This window comes from Ctenocephalides felis, unplaced genomic scaffold (genome assembly GCF_003426905.1).
Source record: "Ctenocephalides felis isolate EL2017-DRISC unplaced genomic scaffold, ASM342690v1 CF-g0.4_SCAFFOLD_01886, whole genome shotgun sequence".
Taxonomy (NCBI): Eukaryota; Metazoa; Arthropoda; class Insecta; order Siphonaptera; family Pulicidae; genus Ctenocephalides; species Ctenocephalides felis.
The window spans coordinates 170196313-170224134 of NW_020538040.1; the positions used below are offsets into that span (position 1 = coordinate 170196313).

General features: G+C 32.0%; 2 protein-coding genes across 2 annotated transcripts; both read left to right on the plus strand.

Annotated features, from left to right (window-relative positions):
- Positions 1-2471: 2471 nt before the first annotated feature.
- LOC113376249 (bromodomain-containing protein 4-like) lies at positions 2472-15491 on the plus strand. Its single transcript, XM_026616155.1, has 9 exons — positions 2472-2494; positions 6833-6920; positions 7578-8375; positions 8485-8615; positions 8696-8919; positions 9405-9530; positions 9766-9813; positions 9956-10096; positions 14707-15491. The coding sequence occupies exons 1-9, from the start codon at positions 2472-2474 to the stop codon at positions 14727-14729; spliced, it is 1602 nt and encodes a 533-aa protein (XP_026471940.1). The 3' UTR covers positions 14730-15491.
- Positions 15042-24446, plus strand: LOC113376250 (serine-aspartate repeat-containing protein F-like). Its single transcript, XM_026616156.1, has 5 exons — positions 15042-15178; positions 17638-17885; positions 18132-18990; positions 23090-23337; positions 23584-24446. The coding sequence occupies exons 1-5, from the start codon at positions 15042-15044 to the stop codon at positions 24444-24446; spliced, it is 2355 nt and encodes a 784-aa protein (XP_026471941.1).
- Positions 24447-27822: the final 3376 nt, after the last annotated feature.

A 27822-nucleotide genomic window follows, 5' to 3' on the forward strand; every position in this document is an offset into this window, starting at 1 on the left:
TATGTGACCAGGATTCGATCTGAGTGTCTCTGTATCTACCACAAATATAATAGATTAATTCAATCGAACTTATGTAATGAAAGAGAGCAATTCGTGGTCTAGTAGTAAGAACATGGACAAGCAATCACGAGCTGTGGTTTTGATCCCAACCTAGGCCAGTTTGATTCAGATTTTCACTTAGATTATAGATCTTAAATATGGTTTCGAATTAAAGTAGCATTTTGAGGGAATTGCTGCATAATAATAAACAGTCAAAAATACTTCTAACACAAACACATAGTATAAAATATATCACAACGAGGAAAGGGCAATTAGTGGGTTTCATAGGATGAATATTACAAAACCAATTGTTAAATTCTTCATTATATAGACAGGTCGCAATCAAAAAGTATTAAATCTTGTTGGTAGCTTTTACATTAATTTGGTCCTTGAAATAAAAATTACGTTAAAGATACTCAATTGATTTGTTTTTATTTACTCACTTAATTAGTTGAATTATTTTTGTATGTTGATATAAATAATGTATGATGAAACTGCATTCAATTAAGGTATAACTTAATCGAAAATATATTAAAAAGGTTATAAATTAATTGAACAAAATCATAACCCAAAGTTCAATTTTCTATTTTTCTGCCTAAAAATTATATAAAAAAATCTTAAAACCGGAATGTTGATACAGAAAATTTTATAAAATACTATAATTATTGATTGTAAAATCACTTCTATTAAAAGATTCTAGCTTTAATGTGAATCCTTGATGATAAAAATTATTTTTAAATTTCACTAGAGACTTCGTGTCCTTGATCTCGGATTTATGTTTTTCTTATGAATATATATACATGTATATACGTCCATGCGTTTCGTGGGTGTGCTTTATGTTTTGTAATACATATATTATAAACCAGAATACATTAGTCATACATATTGTGAATTATAAATGTTGAACTTTTGTGCTTTGAATGCAATGATTCTAGTAGCTATTTTAGTAGTGTAATCACTATACTCCATCGTATACTATTGGTAAAGAATAACGTAAACTATATTACGAGCTATTTCAGATATATGTATTAATAACTGAGAAACTCTTCTTGTTAAAGCAACAATTTTTCAAAATTTCATTGCTTGAAAACAAACTTCGAATGTGGCAGGATATACAAAATATTTTTTCACTTTTCCATAAAATTTTTGATTTGTAGCAATATAACATTTCTCATCTTTTTATTACATATCATAGTGATATACTATATCCCCATATCATGGATTATTGTATCTACTTTTGGTGAGCAAATTTTAAGTAGTTTTTACTTTTCGCTTTATTTCTAAAACTTTATTATAGCTTTAAAGCTTTTGGTCTGTTATTTATACTCATATTTATTATCAAACTTTCCATCTTTCTGATACTGAAATTTGTTATCATCAGTGGTATCTTCATTATAAATATAACACACATCAATAGATAGTATTACTAAGCCATATTTCTTCTGTTCAATAAAAATTTATAAAACAAAACAACTCTAAAAATCAAAACAGCAAGTACTATGTATAGAGAGTTTTATGTTTCTACAGTTCGAAATAATAAATATAATGTTGGATAAACAACGGAAGCTTTTGTTTCCAAACTTATTACCAAAAAATGTATACAATTTGATAATGCAAAACTATAGAGTTCGATGATGAAATATTGACAAAGATAAATAAAATTTGTTTAAAAGTTTATTGTATCGTGCTATATAACAATTGAACAATAGTGCTCAAACATAGAAGGGTATGTGACGTCACATGTCTGAGCGAACTTTGCCGACGACAATTGTGGACTCTCCCGATTGATCAAATGTCATATGTCATATGTTCCATGCCTAACATAGGCCTTATAATATATAAACCAATTTTAACAGGTGGATTCGATTTTATGTTCATTTTTTGCACAGGGAAAATATTATTAATATCATTTCTTACAAAATTATCAGCCATCAAAATTGCCATTATATTATTACAATAAAGCTATCACAGATAATATTTGAATTAAATTAACTATTATGATAAATATTATTAATATCATTTCTTACAAAATTATCAGCCATCACAATTATATTATTAAAATAAAACATATGACATTTGACATTTGATCAATCGAGAGAGTCCGCGATTGTCGTCGGCAATGTTTGCTCAGGCATGTGACGTCACATATCCTTCTATGTTTGAGCACTTATTTTGCTCCATATAATATAAGGTCTATGGTTTTGATGCATTTAAATTAGTCCTTTAAAAAGTATGATTTTTGAAGTCTAAAATTTTCCTTTTAAATTTTTTGCATTAGTAATTTACTTTTTATATTATTAACAGCAATCAGAAAATAATAGTCCTATAAGCTTGTTGTGATCGCATCTTAATGACGTGGTTTTATAGATGGTAATTCAACAGTTGGCCAATCTCTTTTTGTTGAATTTATTCTTAGAATAAGTGTAATAGCAATGGCTTTTTATTGGAATGAGGGGTAAGGGCTATTTTCACTTTCACTTGAAAATATTGTGATCTCTATATTTTCAAGTAGAAACCGATGTCACTACTGCTTGATATCAGGTATGTGATGGGTATTAAATCTGAAACTTTCTGGTTGGAAAGCCAAACTTCTAACCACTAATCTACGAGAAAGCCCTAGTTTTTAGTAATTTGCCTGAATAAATTCTTTTTCTGATACTCTGTTCAAACCTTATAAAAACCATTTATCTACTTTCTCAGTTACCAAATAAATATTTGCATTTGTATTGAAATTTACGTATTTACAACAAACTTCATAAGATTATCCTCCAACATCATTACGAGTGCACCAAGTCATCGTAAAATTCGTTATTTCCTGAATGGGTCAACAACCGAGTTCTTATTTTAAGCCTTCAATTTGCCCGTTTTTCTCTTACCTCATGGTTTTGCTACGATTTCATGAAATAATCATTAATTACAATATGTAATTTATAGATGCACCTGAATAACTAATACTCTAGATATCATTTGACAAAACATATTAGAAGCAGTATAACGAGATTAGTATCTGACCTACTACCGAAGTCTAATAATAATGCCGCGATGAGCGTTTGGCTCAATGCCAATTCGACAAAAAAATATACCATACATTGAATACGAACTGATCTCGTAAAACTGTTCCTGATGTTTTGTTTTAACAAAATATACAGGGCTGTCCTGATGGCTTTACGATTAGAGTCACTTTGGGTAATTGATGGTGCTTGTTAACTAGGACAACGCGAAGACCACTGAGGAAGATTGAGAGGATTATCGATATAGTAAATATTTATAGAGATACTTCAAATTCCAAATTATTTTCTCTTCAGTAATCTTCAGTATATTAGTGGGTAGAGTTTTGTGATTTCAATAAGAAGTCCCAGGTTAGATAGCCGACTCGGACAGCCTGATGTAAAGTAGTAGTGACATCGGTTGTTGCTTGGAAATAGATTGCAATATGTTTCCAAGAGAAAATAGCCCTCATCTGTAATTGCTGCATCAATAAACTTGCCAGTATTCAAAAATTGTAAGAATCAGTTCACATAGAATAGAAACGACTAGATGGGTTGTACAAATAATAAATTTCGACTGATTAAATTTTGTTTGCAGTTAAAAATGTAGACAAAATTTTTTTCATTCATGGGCATATTTATCGCAATCTCCACCACCAAAAGGCGTGTTTTGGAAAGTCTCTTGTTAGCCAAAATACATAGAATGTGAAAAATTTATACTATGACCTTAAAACTGGTTTTCTAAAAGTTGTGTCAAGTTTTAGCACTGGTGTACTCAAAAGTATTGAATAGTTTACATTAGTATTTTTTTGTTTGTTGTTGAACCAAGCAATCAGTACTTTAGAGATATAAGAGCTATTCTTATGATACTTTTTACCTAGGGCTTTTTTAGAATGCAACCATTTTTTGCCTATTTTTTTCCTAAATATCTGGTTCTATTCCATTATATTATTACATCAGCAAATTTTTGGTAATACTTAGAATGTCTAAATCCAATAATTGGATTTTAGTTCGAGTAATTCTATCAATATTTGATATATTTTTCATGACAATTTTACTAAAAGTAATGATATATTTAAATAATTATTTACTAGAATAAGATATTTGAGGGGACCAATTAAAAAGTACAGCAAAGTACGAATTCTACTTTTTAATAAAAAAAACCTTTGTCATATCAATTTTCAAAATGTATTATTTGCCTAAGTTTGAATATATGATAAAATTTTTGTGGATGACTTTTTGCATTTCAATCAGCATTGTTGCAATTTTGAAAAAATCTTCATTTTAATAATAAAACTTTGAGAATAAATATATCAATAAATAAATAACAACTCGTCTGAAAAACGTACGAAATTTTATAAATAAACCTTAGAAACTGGGTTGGGGTGCTCTGTTATTGCATTTTTTGGTAAGTGTAAATACAATCCAAAACAATCGAATATTTGAAAAAAGTCTTCATAATATCACATTCTACTAGGTTCAAGTAAAAGAATACTAGCCTCATTACTAGGGTATAAAATAGCATATAGTATACTACATGGTAATGTCTAAAAATAAACTTGGTATTTTAGTATATTTATAAACAAGTATATATGTATACATATACATATGTGTATACATGAATTTGTTGTAACACTATATAAACATAATACTAATGGTCCGATTCTGCCGCATAACAGACCAATGTTATGGCAAGGCTATGTTATGAAGAACTTTCCATACTAAATATTGACAAAAATCATGTGGTTGCCGTGTAGTCAGGCATTTTTCTCATATTGTCAGATAGAAAATCTAACCTAGAAACCGCACAAATGTCAAAAAAACGATTTTAGATAACATGGTCTTTCTGACCCAGCTTCATAACATACAAGTGACTTTGCAGTTTATATCTAAAACAAATACATTGCATTTTGACAGTATTCAGTATGATTCAGTAGCATAATGTATGGAAGATGGAGCGTAACATGGCCTTGCCATAATATTGGTCATAAGTGGATCAATTAAAAAAGAAAACCATAGACATGAAGTCAACTCACGCCCTAAATCTTGCACATTACTGATGGTAAGATACTCACAGGTGTCTTACATATAGTATTTATTTTTATATTTGGATAATAATTTGTAAAAAAAGCATTATAATCCTAAGATGTTTTCAAACAACGATATATCAAGTTTACACTAACGTCACATTATAAGTTTATATATTTTCAATCAATGATTGATCATTTTCAACACGCGCTGAAGGAAAAAAGAGAAAAATAACATAATGACCGTGAAAAATAATAAAAAATTACACTAATACAGTAATAATCAATGTAAGATTGACATATTGGAACAAAAGCGTCGGTTGTCTAGTAGAATTTGTTCCGTTTCTAAATCGTGTGCTCGTTTATTTCAAGAAATTGGCAGCGCGCGCTGTACGCTCCCCCATGGCCAAACGATGGGTCATCGGCCACCGCTCTTGCGGAAAACTTTCCCAAAAATTGTAATAATCGATTTTGATTATTTTTTTACATTTTCCTATGTTTTTAATTTCAAATGGTTACTGCTGGATATTTGAAAATTTTACGCTAAAACCACACGTTGGCCACCAAAATTACCGTATACTTTTTTAGGCAGGTTGTGGTCTGGAAATACAAAACATTTCTCTGTGCAGAGGTGCTTCAAAAAAGGATTCAAAATACAAAAAAAGCAACAAAAAGTTTTTCAAAAATATTATTAATTAGTAATAATTTTGTTTCCTTATTTTCTAACCAAGATCATATTCTTAAGAGATGTTTTGAAGGTGAATAGTACATAGATCTAAAATTTTGTTTTTTTTTTGCTATTTTGGATTCTTTGTTCTAAGCAAAACACAATTACACAATACAGAGTGGCAGAGTTTAAAGGTCCACCACCAATATCTCAAAAATAAGTAAAGTTATGCATTTTTTAACAACAATATTTGTAAGTAGAGGGTGAAAGATGTATAACCAGTCATCACCTTGATTCTTACGTCCACGCTATCGGGAGATAAACGGCATTGTTGGAAAATCCACGACAAAAAACATTTTTGTTGTTGTTAGTGTTTTTGGTTCTGAGCACTGTTGTTTAGTTTACGAGACTTTAATATAATTTTTGAGTATATGTTAAGTATTATAAAATGTATTGTTTATATAGCCTCTATAAAAGCATAAAAAATAGGTCATATATATATATATATATATATATATATATATATATGATTATTGAAATTATTATAATTTTAAAACAGCAAAAAATCACATTTCTACAAATATCAAGTAGCTGGGATTTTTACGATCTATATTATAGATCATAGACGTGAAATAAAAATCCATAAATATTTATGTAAACGTATTAAGCCTTTCGACACCTTTATGTGTATATATGTGTAGATAAACATATATATTTATATTTTCTCGAAAAACCAAGATGAATGTTTATTATTATATTCTTATTAATTTTAACTTTATGTGCACTTTAGTTTTCATCAGAAGTTATCTGTATGTAGTTTGTAGTTTTATTTCTTCTAATTTGTAAACGATAGTAAATAATAAAAAATATATACTTCAGTCAACAACTCTTCTTACTATATATGTATCTATACTCTACTTACTATATATGTATCTATAAGCAGCCCCTAGTTGCAGAAATATTATTTACAGGTTCTAATTAAATATTCTAATATACATACAGTAAACATAACATGTGTATTTTAATCGAAGCAATAAGTTATTTTCATACCAATAATATTTTAATATGAAAAACTAAATTATTCTAATTATTCTTATTTATTACTATTCTAGCAATGAAACTGGAAGTAATGGTGCTGCAGGGCCGCCGCCTCCGCCACCAATGGTTACAAGTGTACCTGCAAAGAGACTACCTTCAGAGGTAAGAAATTACTTCAGTTATATTTATTTATTCATATATGATATCGTTAGAATATTACAAAATTGAAACTACATCAATATTGGTAAAACTGCCCTCACTTCTAATATTATATATTTTTCAATATTATTCAAATAAAAATGTTTATTTTAATAATAAATAAAATAATTTCTTTAACAAAATCATTATGATTTTTATCTGCGACTAGTCTATTAGTTTCGGGTTTCAATATAGTCACGATTTGGATGCCTTTAATAAAAATAAAAATAAATAGGCTTGGAGAAAATAATTTTATTTTCGAAGAATATTTTCATACGTCTATTTTAGTTCCGTGTCGCGTATTGCAACATCTAAATTTTGCTCCGTTGCGACGTGTTAAGTGAATTCTTTTTAATAATAGAATCTGTGAATGCATCCAAACGTCATCGTAACGCAACGCGATCACCACTCGCCGACTACTTGTAAACAGAGCAATCGCGCAATTATGAATCATCAACAATCCGTACTTTCGACGAATTGTTTTGAATTCTCTTATGATAATCATGGCATCATACGCGTTATTGTTTATCCGAATGTCTTTACTCCTTTCACATAGATTTCTTAATTTTTGGAAGTACCATACTTTTTATCCTTAACGAATTACTTTAATGCTCAATTCAGATTCCAGAAAGATCTAATGAACCGCCTCTATGTGTACAAAATGCAATGCTGACAAAAGACAAGAAGCCTTTCACCTACACTCCGGGTGGTATCGATTTGTCGCAAATTCGATCTCCTCGAATGGCACGACGGATAGTGCGAAACGCTCAAAGCGAAGGAGTGACCGAAACTCCAAAACCGTCGCCTTTGGCCGCCCATAGCAGTGAGCCTTTGCCGCCATCGGCACTGGCCGCAATGCAGCCTCAAATGCCAATTCAAGTTTTTCCATCCAATCCTCCTGCACCAAGACCAAAAGCTCCATCAAGAGCTCCACCACCTCCACCAATTTTGATGAGACCGTCACGTCTTCAAAAACAGCAGTCACCAGGACCGCAAGATTCGTCTGAAAATCCAGCGATAAGTACTTCGCAATCACCGATTTATAGCCCGCAATCAGGTCTTGTTACACCACAAACTTCTAACAGTCCAGGAACTACTCCAACGCAGCTTACACCGAAACCTCAAGTTGCTTCTAAACCTGCGATGGTGGTTAGACCTCCACCTATACTTCCGCCGGCTCGTAGTGCTCAGCGGGCTTCAGAACAGACTCCGCGTTGGAGTCCTCCAATTGATCAGAATGTAGGTTCTCTGGTAATACCAGCCGTGCAGCAAATGCCCAAATTACAATCTCCTCCTATTCCGTGGATGCATCAAGGATCAAGAAGTGCGCAACAAGATGTTGCTCCTCCATGGGTCAATCGTGAGGAAAATGACGATGCTAATGTGCGGCCAAGCTCCACGCATATTGTACCGATGCAGGTATTTATTTTATAAATAAAGTTTTAGCATTTACTAAATTAATTTAATACCTCAATAGCTAGATAATATTGATTTCATATTTTATCTTATATGAAATAATTGTTAAAAGGTTGAAGGAAGAGATAATTCACAACCGACGACTCCACAAACACCTGGAGCTAACAAACCAGGAGTTCGAGTGGTTCCAATTAAAATTGAAAGATCTGATAGAAATACTCCACCGAAACAAAGAACACCTGAGTACGAATATTTATAAATAGGTTTCCTATATTGTAAAAATAATATGAGCATACTAAGCGATATTATATTATTGATTACAGAGTGACTAATCAGACGCCAGTTGGTTGGGGAAAAAATAATTCGGGTACGCCTACACAATCTCGCGCTTTTAGATTTCTACAACAGACTACTGAAGGTTACGATGATATTAAACCCAAAACCGTGGTTGTACCAATCGAGTATGAGCAGCCTCCATCTGAGCAAATGCGCAAATTACAATTGGCAGAAGATGACAAACTGCTTATGGATCAATTTAAAGCGCATGGTGAGATAAAAGATATTATTTCATATTAATTTATCAAAATTAATTGGCTTATAAAAATTTATTTACTGCTTCAGAATAGAGTAAATGAAGTATGAGTTGTTAATTTTAAAAAAAATGTAATGAAATGAGATATAGGTGAAACTTCTTAAAAATTCTGGTGTCTGAGATTCTGCAAGGCAGATATGGCCAATTGAAAAAGTTGTTTTAGTAATGAATACTGCACATTGTTCATCTCTTTATATAGTGTTTTCTTATACACCCTGACTATTGTTTAATATGTCTATTTCTGACATTTGCCAACGGCATTGCCTACCTTGATGTTTTCTTATGTTATCTCAATGAGTTTTCAAAATTCTGTTTTCTTTTCTTGTTCTAAGGAGTTTCACATCATAAAGTACACGTTATGAAATAATGTGAAAAATTACTTAAAAACAATAGTAGGTATCATAACATAATCTATTGAAATAAAATCTTCCACTGCATAGTCGATGAGGAACAGTACTTGCATACTGAAGAAGAGCCCAGATTTCGAGGCGCCGCTATTCCATCGAAAGCATTCAGAGTTTTGCAGTGCATGACGGGCACCCAAGCAGATGCTTGTCAGGATGAAGGTTTACAAACTGTTATTGAAGTTTATATTGTTTATGTTCTTTTGATAATGGCAATAAGAGCATGTTTCCGTATTGATTGTCACATCACACCCTCCGTGTAAGGAGTTGGAAAATTTAAATATGTGATTGTTATGAACATATGTTTCGGAATGAGACTCCTTTTTTATGACGGAGGATTTGCATTAAATGTTAATAATCATTTTATTACACGTACTGTATAGCTTTGCATTTTCAGGACCTAAAGGGCAGACACGTCCTGTTAAGCCACCAAAACCACAAGGAGGTTAGTTTAATAAATTAAAACTTCTTATGCGTATGTATACTGACAGTTTGAATAATAAACAGCTATTTTTATTTTGTTGGAAATCAAATCTAAGTTTATCAAATAAACTTATAAAATGTTATTTCTATTAACTGACATAATTTTTTAGTGGATCCGACTTCGCCAAAGCCCTACATACCACCGAGCGAACAGAAGGTACTAGAACCTAGAAAATATACTGGATGCAACATACCTGGACGCTCATTTAAAATTTTGCAAGCCATTACTGAGCCCGAAAACTACGGTTGGTATAATCTTTACATATTAAGTATCAAAATTATTTTAATGAATAATATTTCTCAAAATTTTACAAAACAATTTGTCGATCGCCAATGTGATTCGACTTACTTTCGGATTGGCCATAAATAATAAAAGATTGATTCTTAATTATTGATTATATATATATGATCTCTTTCATCTTCTCAAGTTTATCATAAACATTATTGAATGTTACTATCATATAGAATGTTTTTCATTATTTGTATTGTTTACCTTATACTGCATTTGAATGCTAAGACGTTTATTCAGTTGAGTAATTTTCACGTGTTAATATTCGTTTCATTGTCATGTCATAGTCAATTGGGTCAATTTGTTTAATTCATGTATAAAAGCGACATTATTTATTATCTAATATAATTATTTTTATTAAAATCCGTATTCAGATTCATGATATTGTATATGATTGTGCGGATGTTGTGTGACTTTTTGTCATGTTTGTTTTCTAAGCTAGCTGTGGCTAACATGGTATGGATACGGATGAGTGAAAAGTTGCACAACACAATTTAAATAGTTTAAAGTGAAATACACTATTTGGCAAATCGACCCTTGCATCTTTGACATATTTTGAAATCACTCGGATTGACTGTGATCACAGTGTGGCCATTTGATGCAACCAATATTGAAACGGTTATGGGGATTGCTTTTAACGGTTAACGATCATTAACCATGGTGCGTTATGATTAACTACATGTGATCCTATGCGAGGCGATGCTAAACTTCAGAATAAAACAATAGACGCGCGCACGACTCCAGCGATTTTACTTACAATTAGTCGAAGTTTCTCATCGCGATCGCCGACTTGGCTTTGTGTTTTTTTTTATCGCTTAACATAATGAATTTATTTTTATATACAAATTTCTCTACAAGTATCTATATATTAAATGTATATTGTAGTATTAAAACAGTATAAAATTGATTTGTCTAACATTTTAAGAGGGTATTGTTGTCGTTTTGATCTGTTATAGCCGAAGGCACGCTTCCAGATGGTTGCGAGCCGTCTGTGTACGGCGGCCAACCCTGGGAAAATTATGATCCATGTTGGTCTCAAGATCCATATTGGGGTTATTACTATGCAAACCCTGAATCCTATGCTCAGCCAACGTCCGATGACACCGGCTCCTATCAGGAATCTGATGTCGATGCGACAGCACAGTACTGGCCGATGCATCCCTACGGCTACTATTGTTACTACGGTTATCCTCCAATGTATCCGCCATATTACTACCAAACAGAGCCGGAAAGTTGTACCGAAGACGAAACAACTTATTATGTACAATCCGAACAATCAGAAGCATCTGACAATAATACAAAATACGAAGATACAACCGAGAAGGAATCTGAAAGTTCCTCAGATGAGTCCGAAACTGAACATAAAGAAACTGAGGATTCCAATGATAAAGGCATTTCAAATAAAATTGAAATAGTCGATGAGGATAACGTTAACGAAGAAAATGAAGAGAATAGTGCAAGTGATGATAAAGTAAGTTCGAATGGCGAAGAAACAACCACAAATGAATTGCTTAATAACGAAGATGAACAAACTACAGCTGAAGACATTAGCATACAAGAGGAACAATCAGTTACAGAAACGACAGATAGCGAATCTTCAGATGAAAGTACCTTGGGCGAAGAACCTTTTATCGTTCCTCATCAATTAAGCATGATTTTAGAAGAGAGTGAATCTAATTATCTTGATTCTCAGCAACACAGGGTACGTACAGATAGCGCTTGCACGACTATAAGCGATTGCTCAACGACTATAGTAAATGCTTTAGATGATACTGATATAAATGATGATGATGACGAAGCAGATACTGCTTCATCAACCGTAACTGTATGCTTGCCGCTAAAATTAAAATTCAGTCGCTCCGAAAATGATGAGGATGTTACAACAATAACAGTTGGAAAAAGTAAATGAATCATGAGAGTTTCGAAAGTGAAAGTCCCGATGTATCAGTTACTTTAGAGTGTCCTTTATCAAAATCAAATTCAGAAACAGTTGACGTAGCATGTACGATTACAAGAAAAATTTCAAGTGGAGACATCAATGTTAGGAATATAACTTCAACCGAAGAAAACTCTTCAGATGACGATAGTGATGAAACTAGTGAATCATCATCAGAATCAGATTCAGAATCCGAAAATGAAAATGCAAACGGAAAAGTTAGTAATGTAGTTTTTGAAAAGGAAGCATCGAAATTAAATAATGTACAATCACATGTTGATAACACATCACAGGATTCAGATGATGATTCTGACGATTCAACAAGCAGTAGTAGTTCTTCAAGTGAAGATAGTGATAGTGATACAGATAACAATGCATTTAGAAAAAATGAACAGAAAAGTAATAATGTTGCAGAGAATAAGAAAACAAATAACACATCTGAGGACAGCATAAATAATGAAAGTTTAAATAGAAATTCATCTAGATCCAGTCTTAAGTCAATGAAAAGCGTAACATCTATGTTAGAAAAATCTTTCAGCAATCACATACTCTCGAAAAGTCATAGCAAGAAAGTATTATCTACATTAAATAAAAAATCTCAAGAAGACTCAGAGGAAGAAGTGGATTCGGGTGTTACATCAGATATAAGTAGGCATATTTCAGAAACAGACACAGAATACGATTCATTCCCCGAACTACGTAAAATGAATAAATACCAAAGAGCAGCGACACATTCTCGATTATTCAAATTATTGCAGGGTGAAACCGGCGATCAGACTGATGAAGAACCAGATGATTCTCTGAAGGAACAAAAATCTTTGGAATCTGCACCTCGTTTACGACGTGATTTTTCAGTACGTAGCGATTCGACACGATCTGTGGATTCTGAAGCAGTATTTGGCAAACGCGAACAATTGTCTTTACCACTTCTTTCACAATATTCAGGTAGTGATCCTGATAGTTTATCATCTTCGAGCGGTCTAGCATCGCCCGCATCGCCAACCGTCAATGAACGGTTACTAACCGAATTAATTCAGAGCCTTTTGCGCGGTAAAAAAGGCCGAACTCTTCGAAAGTTGCCGATGGAAAAATTGCGCGCAGCAGCTTTGCGAATTTTGCAGGAAGATATGGATCAGTACGATACAGTGAGTTCGTCGACAACTGATTCAACGCCATCCGGAACACCTCATGATATGTATGGAAATTACTATTATGACTATAATAAATATTACGAAACGTGGGGAATGGTAAACTTGGACACATCAATAGACGATTACGACATATTACCTTCGAAGGCATTTAAAGGATTGCAAGAAAGGGCGATGGGCATCAGTAATAATGGCCACATCGGCGGGACGTGGGCCAAGTGTCCGCGAGTGCTAAGCGCCAAAAACATCGCTCAAGAGAAAATCATTGTTAAAGCGAACGAAGAGGTCGTTTGCGGACCCGACAGCAGCGACCGAACCACGTGACCCAATGTACCTAATGTTTTAAGCAAGCTTAGAGTTCTTCTTATCGATGTGCTTAGTGCCGCGCTGGGTCAAACCCAGAAGGTACCGACAACAGACTATCGTTTGACCGTGTTGTAATTTTTGATTTTTGGTTTTGTGTAAAAATAATAGAGCTTTTAATTAATTAATAGTACTGGAGTTATGCTTTCATGTCTCGAAGTCTTTTTGGCAAATCGAGAGGTGATGCAAGCGCTACTGGCGTTGTGTGCCAACACTATACACATCAGCGCAGACGCAAACTGTTCTTATTAGACCTTTTCCTTACCGCCAGGTTTTCAACTGGATTATGTTATATAAATTTACAATTTTCAACTAACAATACGCTGCAGACTAGAGATTAGTTTAAAAAAGACTCACATTGGTCACTTTCATTCAACAATCATATTCACGATCATGCATCACGTTTTGTTTTCACTTTAAGCATGACAGCTGTTTCAAATGCTTGCTTATGCACTGCATCTTGTATAATACATTTTTGAGTTAAATGTCCACTTTGTGTTAATCGATGCTGAATTGGAAATATATTTATCAAAATACAAACAATGGGAACATAAAAATTTAAATCAGTTGTATAAAGTATATTTTCCTAAACATGCATCAATGTGTGTGTGTAATACTTAACATCCTCAAGTAATTGCAAATAATATAGTCTTCTCGAGTATTTCTTCAAAATTTGTCTTTGTCAGTTTTATATCTAAATAGGTAAAAATAAATGTGAATTAATATTGTGATATAGACTGGATATGCGGCTTGCATTCGTCGTTTTTGAATTTAGTCTTGGCACGCTGGCCAATTTTTGTGCAGAATCCTTGACTAGAGAAATTTGCTAGTGGTAACGTTTTTAACAGGAATAATAACATCGCTAGTGTAATAACTAATTATGAAATACCATAAACATTTGGAATCATAGTTAAATTAATAATCTGATTTTGTAGCAATTATATTCGTTTAATTAGTCAAATTCCATTTCTCAAATCATTATCAAAAACTTTACATGCATACAGTACACCATTTTTGTTTAATAGTTACATAGATACATATTCATTAATTTAACCTATTAATTGTTCATTAATATAAACTCTCACTAAAATTGTAAATATGTGATTATTTTATTCACAGGGCCGGGCCAGTCTGACTTGTGAAATGTCTAGGGAGTTCATCAGGGCGGCGTTCCATTAAAACTCAAAGCCTCCATGAATATAAAAATCCATTCAAATGGCGAGGTTTCAACGCCAAGTATCCATATAACATACACAGAAAAATATGGATAAATATTGTATCTTATAACTTAGTTATAAAAATTGACATCTATAAAGTTAGGTAGAAAATGGCATTCAAGTGCCGCATTAATATGCTTGTACATCATCAGTTGATTTGACTCTTCAAGTAGAAGTTAGATTTTTGAACATTTTGAGCGTCTTATATTTTTGTTCTTGAAATAAATACATTACAGTATGGCAACTCATATTGCAGTCTCTGATAATAAATATTCAGCTGATTTTGTACAAACATCATACCACGTAAGAATATTTGCAAACCCTGGACTTCCTCAAAACAATATGTCAGTTAACTCAGCAACGGTGCAACTCCAGTACCTGCACAATAAATAACTAAATATACGATTTGTTTACATGAATATTTTTTCGAGGTCTTTAGTTTAGAATGGTTATTGAATGCTTATAATATGTTAGTTTGTGTTGAGCCTGTGAAGTGATAAATAATGGCGCATTTCTTACGGATAATTGTCGTTCATTTTAGTAGTCTCGATAGTAAAATATTTTACAAGTGGTTTTTATATCTGATTGTGTCAAAATTACATTTGCTGGTTAATGGTATGTTCATACTAGTTCACATACACATTTATTATTTTTCATTATAATATGTATACATAATTTTCTTTTACCCTTTTGAGATCTAGCACGAATTAAGCAATATCATGTTAATTACTATATTTCCAAATGGAATATGTCAATGTTTATCGAATTTGAAATATTTTAAGGGTTTATGTGAACGAGCTTAGCAAATAATATTTTTTAATGAACAGATACACTGTTCGGATATTGTATACTTAATTTGACTTTATTAGAATTTAATATTTTAGTTGTTTTATAAATTTTACTAATTTTATTAGGATAATACTTATGTTTTTAAAGGTGATGGGATCTTCATTCTAATGATAAAAATAAAATGCAGTTTTACAATTGTAACACCATATCGTTTTATTCCCAGGTGATCTTATTTTATTAACTGGTGTTTAGATTACTTTAAATTATAACCAAGGAGATTGCAGGTTTGATGCCCGCTTCAGACACTATGATATCAAGCAGTAGTGACACCGGTTTTGCTTGAAAATGAATAATATTTCAATATATTTCTAAGGAACTGACTCTACAGCATAACAGAAAAATGTTATGGCAAGGCCATTTATTGAAAAACTTACCGTACAAAATATTGACAAAAGTCATGTGGTTAGTGTGCAGTCAGGCGTATTTCTCAGGTTGTTAGATAGAAAACCTAACCTAGAAACCGCACAAATGTCAAAAACGATCTTAGATAACAGGGTCTTTCTGACTCAGCTCCATAACATATGAGTGACTTTGCAGTTTATGCGTAAAACGCCCGAATGCACAGCAAATACATGACATTTTGACAGTATACAGTATGATTCAGTAGCATAATGTATGGAAGTTGGAGCGCTACATGGCCTTGCCATAACATTTTTCTATTATGAGGTAGAATCGGTCCCAGTACAAGTAACCCTTACCGAACATTAGAGTTTCCATTAAAAAAGACAACAATATTAAAGTCATTCTAGCAAATGCATAACAAACGGTTCAATATAATCAAATAGACAATTTAAAAAATTCTAAGAAGTTAACGAATACTCACTTGTATGAAAGTGGAAAATATTCTGTCTAATAATTAGAAACAAGACTGTGGGTTTTAGTATGCAAGCAATGCCAAAAGTTATGATTAGACTCTAATTAGAATTTTTGGCATTGCTTGTATACTTGCATACTAAAGACCACAGTCTTGTTTTTTAAACTTGATCTAAATTTGTAAATAATTACATATTGACTTATATTAGTTACTTTTTTGAGTTGGATTAAAAAATTCAGATTGACCAAATTTTAATGATTACTTATATATAAAAGTGCATATTGAAAAAATATTTATGCCTGAAGTTGAATTGTACACTTCTGCAAACCGACAGTAAGTAAATTTATATATATATATATATATATATATATATATATATATATATATATTGACCCGTTTATTTATTTCAATCATTGGTAGTGCAATGGTAAGAGACTTGCAATATATCACAACATAATTAGGTGTGTAAGAAAGTACAATCTTTAGATTGTCTTAAAATAAAGCAAGGTAGTAGAAAATACCTAAAACCAACTGCTCGTAGTACCTACATTAAGAATAGTTCTGATTGCTATTTAAATATCAATGAAAAATATATAACCAAATCTCAGTAGTACTATTAATGCGTAAAACTAATTTTTGTTATTTCCTTTTCTTTGCATTTAATTTAAAAAGCAACTAGTTAGATAGGTCCATTTCGAATTCGTGTACATAAATGTACCTGATTTGTCTGCAATCTTCTTTCGGTTGTGTAATGTTTATGACTGCTTCGGCGTTTCTCGAATAAATTCCAAAGCAGATGTTGGCAACCAATTGCCCATCAATTTCAATTTAAAAAAAAATTATTGTAAAAATCAATTATATACTTTATATTGTATATACTATGTATTTATGAAACCAATACATGTATTCTTTAGATATCTATTAACTTTCATACTAATACACTATAAAATTAAATTTTTTAAATCATTTGCATTACATTACTTCTCATAAATATTTTTTATAAAGAGATATTATCATATTATTAACAAGTATAATTTGAAAAAAATAAACTGAAAACTTATGTAATGAGCTTTTGAAACTAAATTTTATAAGAAGTGAAGGGCAAAAAATTGTACAGTGATGTTTCTATTTTTTGGGAATCTACTCTAACTGCATATATATCAATGTTAGGAATATAACTTCAACCGAAGAAAACTCTTCAGATGACGATAGTGATGAAACTAGTGAATCATCATCAGAATCAGATTCAGAATCCGAAAATGAAAATGCAAACGGAAAAGTTAGTAATGTAGTTTTTGAAAAGGAAGCATCGAAATTAAATAATGTACAATCACATGTTGATAACACATCACAGGATTCAGATGATGATTCTGACGATTCAACAAGCAGTAGTAGTTCTTCAAGTGAAGATAGTGATAGTGATACAGATAACAATGCATTTAGAAAAAATGAACAGAAAAGTAATAATGTTGCAGAGAATAAGAAAACAAATAACACATCTGAGGACAGCATAAATAATGAAAGTTTAAATAGAAATTCATCTAGATCCAGTCTTAAGTCAATGAAAAGCGTAACATCTATGTTAGAAAAATCTTTCAGCAATCACATACTCTCGAAAAGTCATAGCAAGAAAGTATTATCTACATTAAATAAAAAATCTCAAGAAGACTCAGAGGAAGAAGTGGATTCGGGTGTTACATCAGATATAAGTAGGCATATTTCAGAAACAGACACAGAATACGATTCATTCCCCGAACTACGTAAAATGAATAAATACCAAAGAGCAGCGACACATTCTCGATTATTCAAATTATTGCAGGGTGAAACCGGCGATCAGACTGATGAAGAACCAGATGATTCTCTGAAGGAACAAAAATCTTTGGAACCTCGTTTACGACGTGATTTTTCAGTACGTAGCGATTCGACACGATCTGTGGATTCTGAAGCAGTATTTGGCAAACGCGAACAATTGTCTTTACCACTTCTTTCACAATATTCAGGTAGTGATCCTGATAGTTTATCATCTTCGAGCGGTCTAGCATCGCCCGCATCGCCAACCGTCAATGAACGGTTACTAACCGAATTAATTCAGAGCCTTTTGCGCGGTAAAAAAGGCCGAACTCTTCGAAAGTTGCCGATGGAAAAATTGCGCGCAGCAGCTTTGCGAATTTTGCAGGAAGATATGGATCAGTACGATACAGTGAGTTCGTCGACAACTGATTCAACGCCATCCGGAACACCTCATGATATGTATGGAAATTACTATTATGACTATAATAAATATTACGAAACGTGGGGAATGGTAAACTTGGACACATCAATAGACGATTACGACATATTACCTTCGAAGGCATTTAAAGGATTGCAAGAAAGGGCGATGGGCATCAGTAATAATGGCCACATCGGCGGGACGTGGGCCAAGTGTCCGCGAGTGCTAAGCGCCAAAAACATCGCTCAAGAGAAAATCATTGTTAAAGCGAACGAAGAGGTCGTTTGCGGACCCGACAGCAGCGACCGAACCACGTGACCCAATGTACCTAATGTTTTAAGCAAGCTTAGAGTTCTTCTTATCGATGTGCTTAGTGCCGCGCTGGGTCAAACCCAGAAGGTACCGACAACAGACTATCGTTTGACCGTGTTGTAATTTTTGATTTTTGGTTTTGTGTAAAAATAATAGAGCTTTTAATTAATTAATAGTACTGGAGTTATGCTTTCATGTCTCGAAGTCTTTTTGGCAAATCGAGAGGTGATGCAAGCGCTACTGGCGTTGTGTGCCAACACTATACACATCAGCGCAGACGCAAACTGTTCTTATTAGACCTTTTCCTTACCGCCAGGTTTTCAACTGGATTATGTTATATAAATTTACAATTTTCAACTAACAATACGCTGCAGACTAGAGATTAGTTTAAAAAAGACTCACATTGGTCACTTTCATTCAACAATCATATTCACGATCATGCATCACGTTTTGTTTTCACTTTAAGCATGACAGCTGTTTCAAATGCTTGCTTATGCACTGCATCTTGTATAATACATTTTTGAGTTAAATGTCCACTTTGTGTTAATCGATGCTGAATTGGAAATATATTTATCAAAATACAAACAATGGGAACATAAAAATTTAAATCAGTTGTATAAAGTATATTTTCCTAAACATGCATCAATGTGTGTGTGTAATACTTAACATCCTCAAGTAATTGCAAATAATATAGTCTTCTCGAGTATTTCTTCAAAATTTGTCTTTGTCAGTTTTATATCTAAATAGGTAAAAATAAATGTGAATTAATATTGTGATATAGACTGGATATGCGGCTTGCATTCGTCGTTTTTGAATTTAGTCTTGGCACGCTGGCCAATTTTTGTGCAGAATCCTTGACTAGAGAAATTTGCTAGTGGTAACGTTTTTAACAGGAATAATAACATCGCTAGTGTAATAACTAATTATGAAATACCATAAACATTTGGAATCATAGTTAAATTAATAATCTGATTTTGTAGCAATTATATTCGTTTAATTAGTCAAATTCCATTTCTCAAATCATTATCAAAAACTTTACATGCATACAGTACACCATTTTTGTTTAATAGTTACATAGATACATATTCATTAATTTAACCTATTAATTGTTCATTAATAAAACTCTCACTAAAATTGTAAATATGTGATTATTTTATTCACAGGGCCGGGCCAGTCTGACTTGTGAAATGTCTAGGGAGTTCATCAGGGCGGCGTTCCATTAAAACTCAAAGCCTCCATGAATATAAAAATCCATTCAAATGGCGAGGTTTCAACGCCAAGTATCCATATAACATACACAGAAAAATATGGATAAATATTGTATCTTATAACTTAGTTATAAAAATTGACATCTATAAAGTTAGGTAGAAAATGGCATTCAAGTGCCGCATTAATATGCTTGTACATCATCAGTTGATTTGACTCTTCAAGTAGAAGTTAGATTTTTGAACATTTTGAGCGTCTTATATTTTTGTTCTTGAAATAAATACATTACAGTATGGCAACTCATATTGCAGTCTCTGATAATAAATATTCAGCTGATTTTGTACAAACATCATACCACGTAAGAATATTTGCAAACCCTGGACTTCCTCAAAACAATATGTCAGTTAACTCAGCAACGGTGCAACTCCAGTACCTGCACAATAAATAACTAAATATACGATTTGTTTACATGAATATTTTTTCGAGGTCTTTAGTTTAGAATGGTTATTGAATGCTTATAATATGTTAGTTTGTGTTGAGCCTGTGAAGTGATAAATAATGGCGCATTTCTTACGGATAATTGTCGTTCATTTTAGTAGTCTCGATAGTAAAATATTTTACAAGTGGTTTTTATATCTGATTGTGTCAAAATTACATTTGCTGGTTAATGGTATGTTCATACTAGTTCACATACACATTTATTATTTTTCATTATAATATGTATACATAATTTTCTTTTACCCTTTTGAGATCTAGCACGAATTAAGCAATATCATGTTAATTACTATATTTTCCAAATGGAATATGTCAATGTTTATCGAATTTGAAATATTTTAAGGGTTTATGTGAACGAGCTTAGCAAATAATATTTTTTAATGAACAGATACACTGTTCGGATATTGTATACTTAATTTGACTTTATTAGAATTTAATATTTTAGTTGTTTTATAAATTTTACTAATTTTATTAGGATAATACTTATGTTTTTAAAGGTGATGGGATCTTCATTCTAATGATAAAAATAAAATGCAGTTTTACAATTGTAACACCATATCGTTTTATTCCCAGGTGATCTTATTTTATTAACTGGTGTTTAGATTACTTTAAATTATAACCAAGGAGATTGCAGGTTTGATGCCCGCTTCAGACACTATGATATCAAGCAGTAGTGACACCGGTTTTGCTTGAAAATGAATAATATTTCAATATATTTCTAAGGAACTGACTCTACAGCATAACAGAAAAATGTTATGGCAAGGCCATTTATTGAAAAACTTACCGTACAAAATATTGACAAAAGTCATGTGGTTAGTGTGCAGTCAGGCGTATTTCTCAGGTTGTTAGATAGAAAACCTAACCTAGAAACCGCACAAATGTCAAAAAACGATCTTAGATAACAGGGTCTTTCTGACTCAGCTCCATAACATATGAGTGACTTTGCAGTTTATGCGTAAAACGCCCGAATGCACAGCAAATACATGACATTTTGACAGTATACAGTATGATTCAGTAGCATAATGTATGGAAGTTGGAGCGCTACATGGCCTTGCCATAACATTTTTCTATTATGAGGTAGAATCGGTCCCAGTACAAGTAACCCTTACCGAACATTAGAGTTTCCATTAAAAAAGACAACAATATTAAAGTCATTCTAGCAAATGCATAACAAACGGTTCAATATAATCAAATAGACAATTTAAAAAATTCTAAGAAGTTAACGAATACTCACTTGTATGAAAGTGGAAAATATTCTGTCTAATAATTAGAAACAAGACTGTGGGTTTTAGTATGCAAGCAATGCCAAAAGTTATGATTAGACTCTAATTAGAATTTTTGGCATTGCTTGTATACTTGCATACTAAAGACCACAGTCTTGTTTTTTAAACTTGATCTAAATTTGTAAATAATTACATATTGACTTATATTAGTTACTTTTTTGAGTTGGATTAAAAAATTCAGATTGACCAAATTTTAATGATTACTTATATATAAAAGTGCATATTGAAAAAATATTTATGCCTGAAGTTGAATTGTACACTTCTGCAAACCGACAGTAAGTAAATTTATATATATATATATATATATATATATATATATATATATATATATATTGACCCGTTTATTTATTTCAATCATTGGTAGTGCAATGGTAAGAGACTTGCAATATATCACAACATAATTAGGTGTGTAAGAAAGTACAATCTTTAGATTGTCTTAAAATAAAGCAAGGTAGTAGAAAATACCTAAAACCAACTGCTCGTAGTACCTACATTAAGAATAGTTCTGATTGCTATTTAAATATCAATGAAAAATATATAACCAAATCTCAGTAGTACTATTAATGCGTAAAACTAATTTTTGTTATTTCCTTTTCTTTGCATTTAATTTAAAAAGCAACTAGTTAGATAGGTCCATTTCGAATTCGTGTACATAAATGTACCTGATTTGTCTGCAATCTTCTTTCGGTTGTGTAATGTTTATGACTGCTTCGGCGTTTCTCGAATAAATTCCAAAGCAGATGTTGGCAACCAATTGCCCATCAATTTCAATTTAAAAAAAAATTATTGTAAAAATCAATTATATACTTTATATTGTATATACTATGTATTTATGAAACCAATACATGTATTCTTTAGATATCTATTAACTTTCATACTAATACACTATAAAATTAAATTTTTTTAAATCATTTGCATTACATTACTTCTCATAAATATTTTTTATAAAGAGATATTATCATATTATTAACAAGTATAATTTGAAAAAAATAAAACTGAAAACTTATGTAATGAGCTTTTTGAAACTAAATTTTATAAGAAGTGAAGGGCAAAAAATTGTACAGTGATGTTTCTATTTTTTGGGAATCTACTCTAACTGCATATATATCAATGTTAGGAATATAACTTCAACCGAAGAAAACTCTTCAGATGACGATAGTGATGAAACTAGTGAATCATCATCAGAATCAGATTCAGAATCCGAAAATGAAAATGCAAACGGAAAAGTTAGTAATGTAGTTTTTGAAAAGGAAGCATCGAAATTAAATAATGTACAATCACATGTTGATAACACATCACAGGATTCAGATGATGATTCTGACGATTCAACAAGCAGTAGTAGTTCTTCAAGTGAAGATAGTGATAGTGATACAGATAACAATGCATTTAGAAAAAATGAACAGAAAAGTAATAATGTTGCAGAGAATAAGAAAACAAATAACACATCTGAGGACAGCATAAATAATGAAAGTTTAAATAGAAATTCATCTAGATCCAGTCTTAAGTCAATGAAAAGCGTAACATCTATGTTAGAAAAATCTTTCAGCAATCACATACTCTCGAAAAGTCATAGCAAGAAAGTATTATCTACATTAAATAAAAAATCTCAAGAAGACTCAGAGGAAGAAGTGGATTCGGGTGTTACATCAGATATAAGTAGGCATATTTCAGAAACAGACACAGAATACGATTCATTCCCCGAACTACGTAAAATGAATAAATACCAAAGAGCAGCGACACATTCTCGATTATTCAAATTATTGCAGGGTGAAACCGGCGATCAGACTGATGAAGAACCAGATGATTCTCTGAAGGAACAAAAATCTTTGGAACCTCGTTTACGACGTGATTTTTCAGTACGTAGCGATTCGACACGATCTGTGGATTCTGAAGCAGTATTTGGCAAACGCGAACAATTGTCTTTACCACTTCTTTCACAATATTCAGGTAGTGATCCTGATAGTTTATCATCTTCGAGCGGTCTAGCATCGCCCGCATCGCCAACCGTCAATGAACGGTTACTAACCGAATTAATTCAGAGCCTTTTGCGCGGTAAAAAAGGCCGAACTCTTCGAAAGTTGCCGATGGAAAAATTGCGCGCAGCAGCTTTGCGAATTTTGCAGGAAGATATGGATCAGTACGATACAGTGAGTTCGTCGACAACTGATTCAACGCCATCCGGAACACCTCATGATATGTATGGAAATTACTATTATGACTATAATAAATATTACGAAACGTGGGGAATGGTAAACTTGGACACATCAATAGACGATTACGACATATTACCTTCGAAGGCATTTAAAGGATTGCAAGAAAGGGCGATGGGCATCAGTAATAATGGCCACATCGGCGGGACGTGGGCCAAGTGTCCGCGAGTGCTAAGCGCCAAAAACATCGCTCAAGAGAAAATCATTGTTAAAGCGAACGAAGAGGTCGTTTGCGGACCCGACAGCAGCGACCGAACCACGTGACCCAATGTACCTAATGTTTTAAGCAAGCTTAGAGTTCTTCTTATCGATGTGCTTAGTGCCGCGCTGGGTCAAACCCAGAAGGTACCGACAACAGACTATCGTTTGACCGTGTTGTAATTTTTGATTTTTGGTTTTGTGTAAAAATAATAGAGCTTTTAATTAATTAATAGTACTGGAGTTATGCTTTCATGTCTCGAAGTCTTTTTGGCAAATCGAGAGGTGATGCAAGCGCTACTGGCGTTGTGTGCCAACACTATACACATCAGCGCAGACGCAAACTGTTCTTATTAGACCTTTTCCTTACCGCCAGGTTTTCAACTGGATTATGTTATATAAATTTACAATTTTCAACTAACAATACGCTGCAGACTAGAGATTAGTTTAAAAAAGACTCACATTGGTCACTTTCATTCAACAATCATATTCACGATCATGCATCACGTTTTGTTTTCACTTTAAGCATGACAGCTGTTTCAAATGCTTGCTTATGCACTGCATCTTGTATAATACATTTTTGAGTTAAATGTCCACTTTGTGTTAATCGATGCTGAATTGGAAATATATTTATCAAAATACAAACAATGGAAACATTAAAATTTAAATCAATTGTATAAAGTATATTTTCTTAAACATGCATCAATGTGTGTGTAATACTTAACATTCTCAAGTAATTGCAAATAATATAGTCTTCTCGAGTATTTCTTCAAAATTTGTCTCTGACAGTTTTATATCTAAATAGGTAAAAATAAATGTGAATTAATATTATGGTATAGACTGGATATGCGGCTTGCATTCGTCGTTTTTGAATTTAGTCTTGGCACGCTGGCCAATTTTTGTGCAAAATCCTTGACTAGAGAAATTTGCTAGTGGTAACGTTTTTAACAGGAATAATAACATCGCTAGTGGAATAACTAATTATGAAAAACCATAAACATTTGGAATCATAGTTAAATTAATAATCTGATTTTGTAGCAATTATATTCGTTTAATTAGTCAAATTCCATTTCTCAAATCATTATCAAAAACTTTACATGCATACAGTACACCATTTTTGTTTAATAGTTACATAGATCCATATTCATTAATTTAACCTATTAATTTTTTGTTAATAAACTCTCACTAAAATTGTAAATATGTGATTATTTTATTCGCAGGGCCGGGCCAGTCTGACTTGTGAAATGTCTAGGGAGTTCATCAGGGCGGCGTTCTATTAAAACTCAAAGCCTCTATGAATATAAAAATCCATTCAAATGGCGAGGTTTTAACGCCAAGTATCCATATACCATACACAGAAAAATATGGATAAATATTGTATCTTATAACTTACTTATAAAAATTGACATCTATAAACTTAGGTAGAAAATGGCATTCAAGTGCCGCATTAATATGCTTGTACATAATCAGTTGATTTGACTCTTAAAGTAGAAGTTAGATTTTTGAAGTTTTTTAGCGTCTTATATTTTTGTTTTCGAAATAAATTCAATATAATATGGCAACTCATATTGCAGTCTCTGATAATAAATGTTCAGCTGATTTTGTACAAACATTATACCACGTAAGAATATTTGCAAACCCTGGACTTCCTCAAAACAATATGTCAGTTAACTCAGCAACGGTGCAACTCCAGTACCTGCACAATAAATAACTAAATATACGATTTGTTTACATGAATATTTTTTCGAGGTCTTTAGTTTAGAATGGTTATTGAATGCTTATAATATGTTAGTTTGTGTTGAGCCTGTGAAGTGATAAATAATGGCGCATTTCTTACGGATAATTGTCGTTCATTTTAGTAGTCTCGATAGTAAAATATTTTACAAGTGGTTTTTATATCTGATTGTGTCAAAAATAGATTTGCTGGTTAATGGTATGTTCATACTAGTTCATATACACATTTATTATTTTTCATTATAAAATGTATACATAATTTTCTTTTACCCTTTTGAGATCTAGCAAGAGTTAAGCAATATCATGTTAATTACTATTTTTTCCAAATGGAATATGTCAATGTTTATCGAATTTGAGATATTTTAAGGGTTTATGTGAACGAGCTTAGCAAATAATATTTTTTAATGAACAGATATACTGTTCGGATATTGTATACTTAATTTGACTTTATTAGAATTTAATATTTTAGTTGTTTTATAAATTTTACTAATTTTATTAGGATAATACTTATGTTTTTAAAGGTGATGGGATCTTCATTCTAATGATAAAAATAAAATGCAGTTTTACAATTGTAACACTATATCGTTTTATTCCCAGATGATCTTATTTTAATAAGTGGTGTTTAGATTCAGACACTCTGATGTCAAGCAGTAGTGACATCGGTTTTCACTTGAAAATAAATAATATGCCAATATATTTCTAAGGGACCGATTCTGCCGCATAACTGAAAAATGTTATGGCAAGGCCATGTATTGAAGAACTTTCCATATAAAATATTGACAAAAGTCATGTGGTTAGTGTGCAGTCAGGCGTATTTCTCAAGTTGTCAGATAGAGATCCTAACCTAGAAACCGCACAAATGTCAAAAAAAATGATCTTAGATAACAGGCTCTTTCTGACTCAGCTCTATAACATACGAGTGACGTTGCAGTTTATGTGTAAAACGTGTGAATGCACAGCAAATACATAATATTTTGACAGTATTCAGTATGATTCAGTAGCATAATGTATGGAAGTTGGAGCGCAACATGGCTTTGCCATAACATTTTTCTATTATGCGGCAGAATCAGTCCCTAAGTACAAGTAACTTTTACAGGACATTAGGGTTTCCATTGAAAAAGACAGCAGTATTAAAGACATTCTAATAACAAATGCATAACAAACAGTTCATTATAATCAAATATACAATTTAAAAAATTCTAAAAAGTTAACGAATACTCACTTGTATAAAAGTGGAAAATATTCTGACTAATAATTAGAAACAATACTATGGGTTTTAGTATGCAAGCAATGCCAAGAGTTCTGATCAGACTCTAATTAGAATTTCTGGCATAGCTTGTATACTTGCATACTAAAGCCCACAGTCTTTTTTTTTAAACTTAATCTAAATTTGTAAATAATCACATATTGACTTATATTAGTTACTTTTTTGAATTGGAATAAAAATTCAGATTAACCAAATTTTAATGATTACTCATATATAAAAGTGCATATTGAAAAAATATTTATGCCTGAACATAATGTTGAAGAGTATACTTCTGCAAACCGACAATAAGTGAATTTATATATATATATATATATATATATATATATATATATATGTATATATTGACCTGTTTATTTATTTCAATCATTGGTAGTGCAATATAATTAGGAGTATTAAAAAAAATTGTATCACAAAGGAAAGGACAATCATTAGATTGTCTTA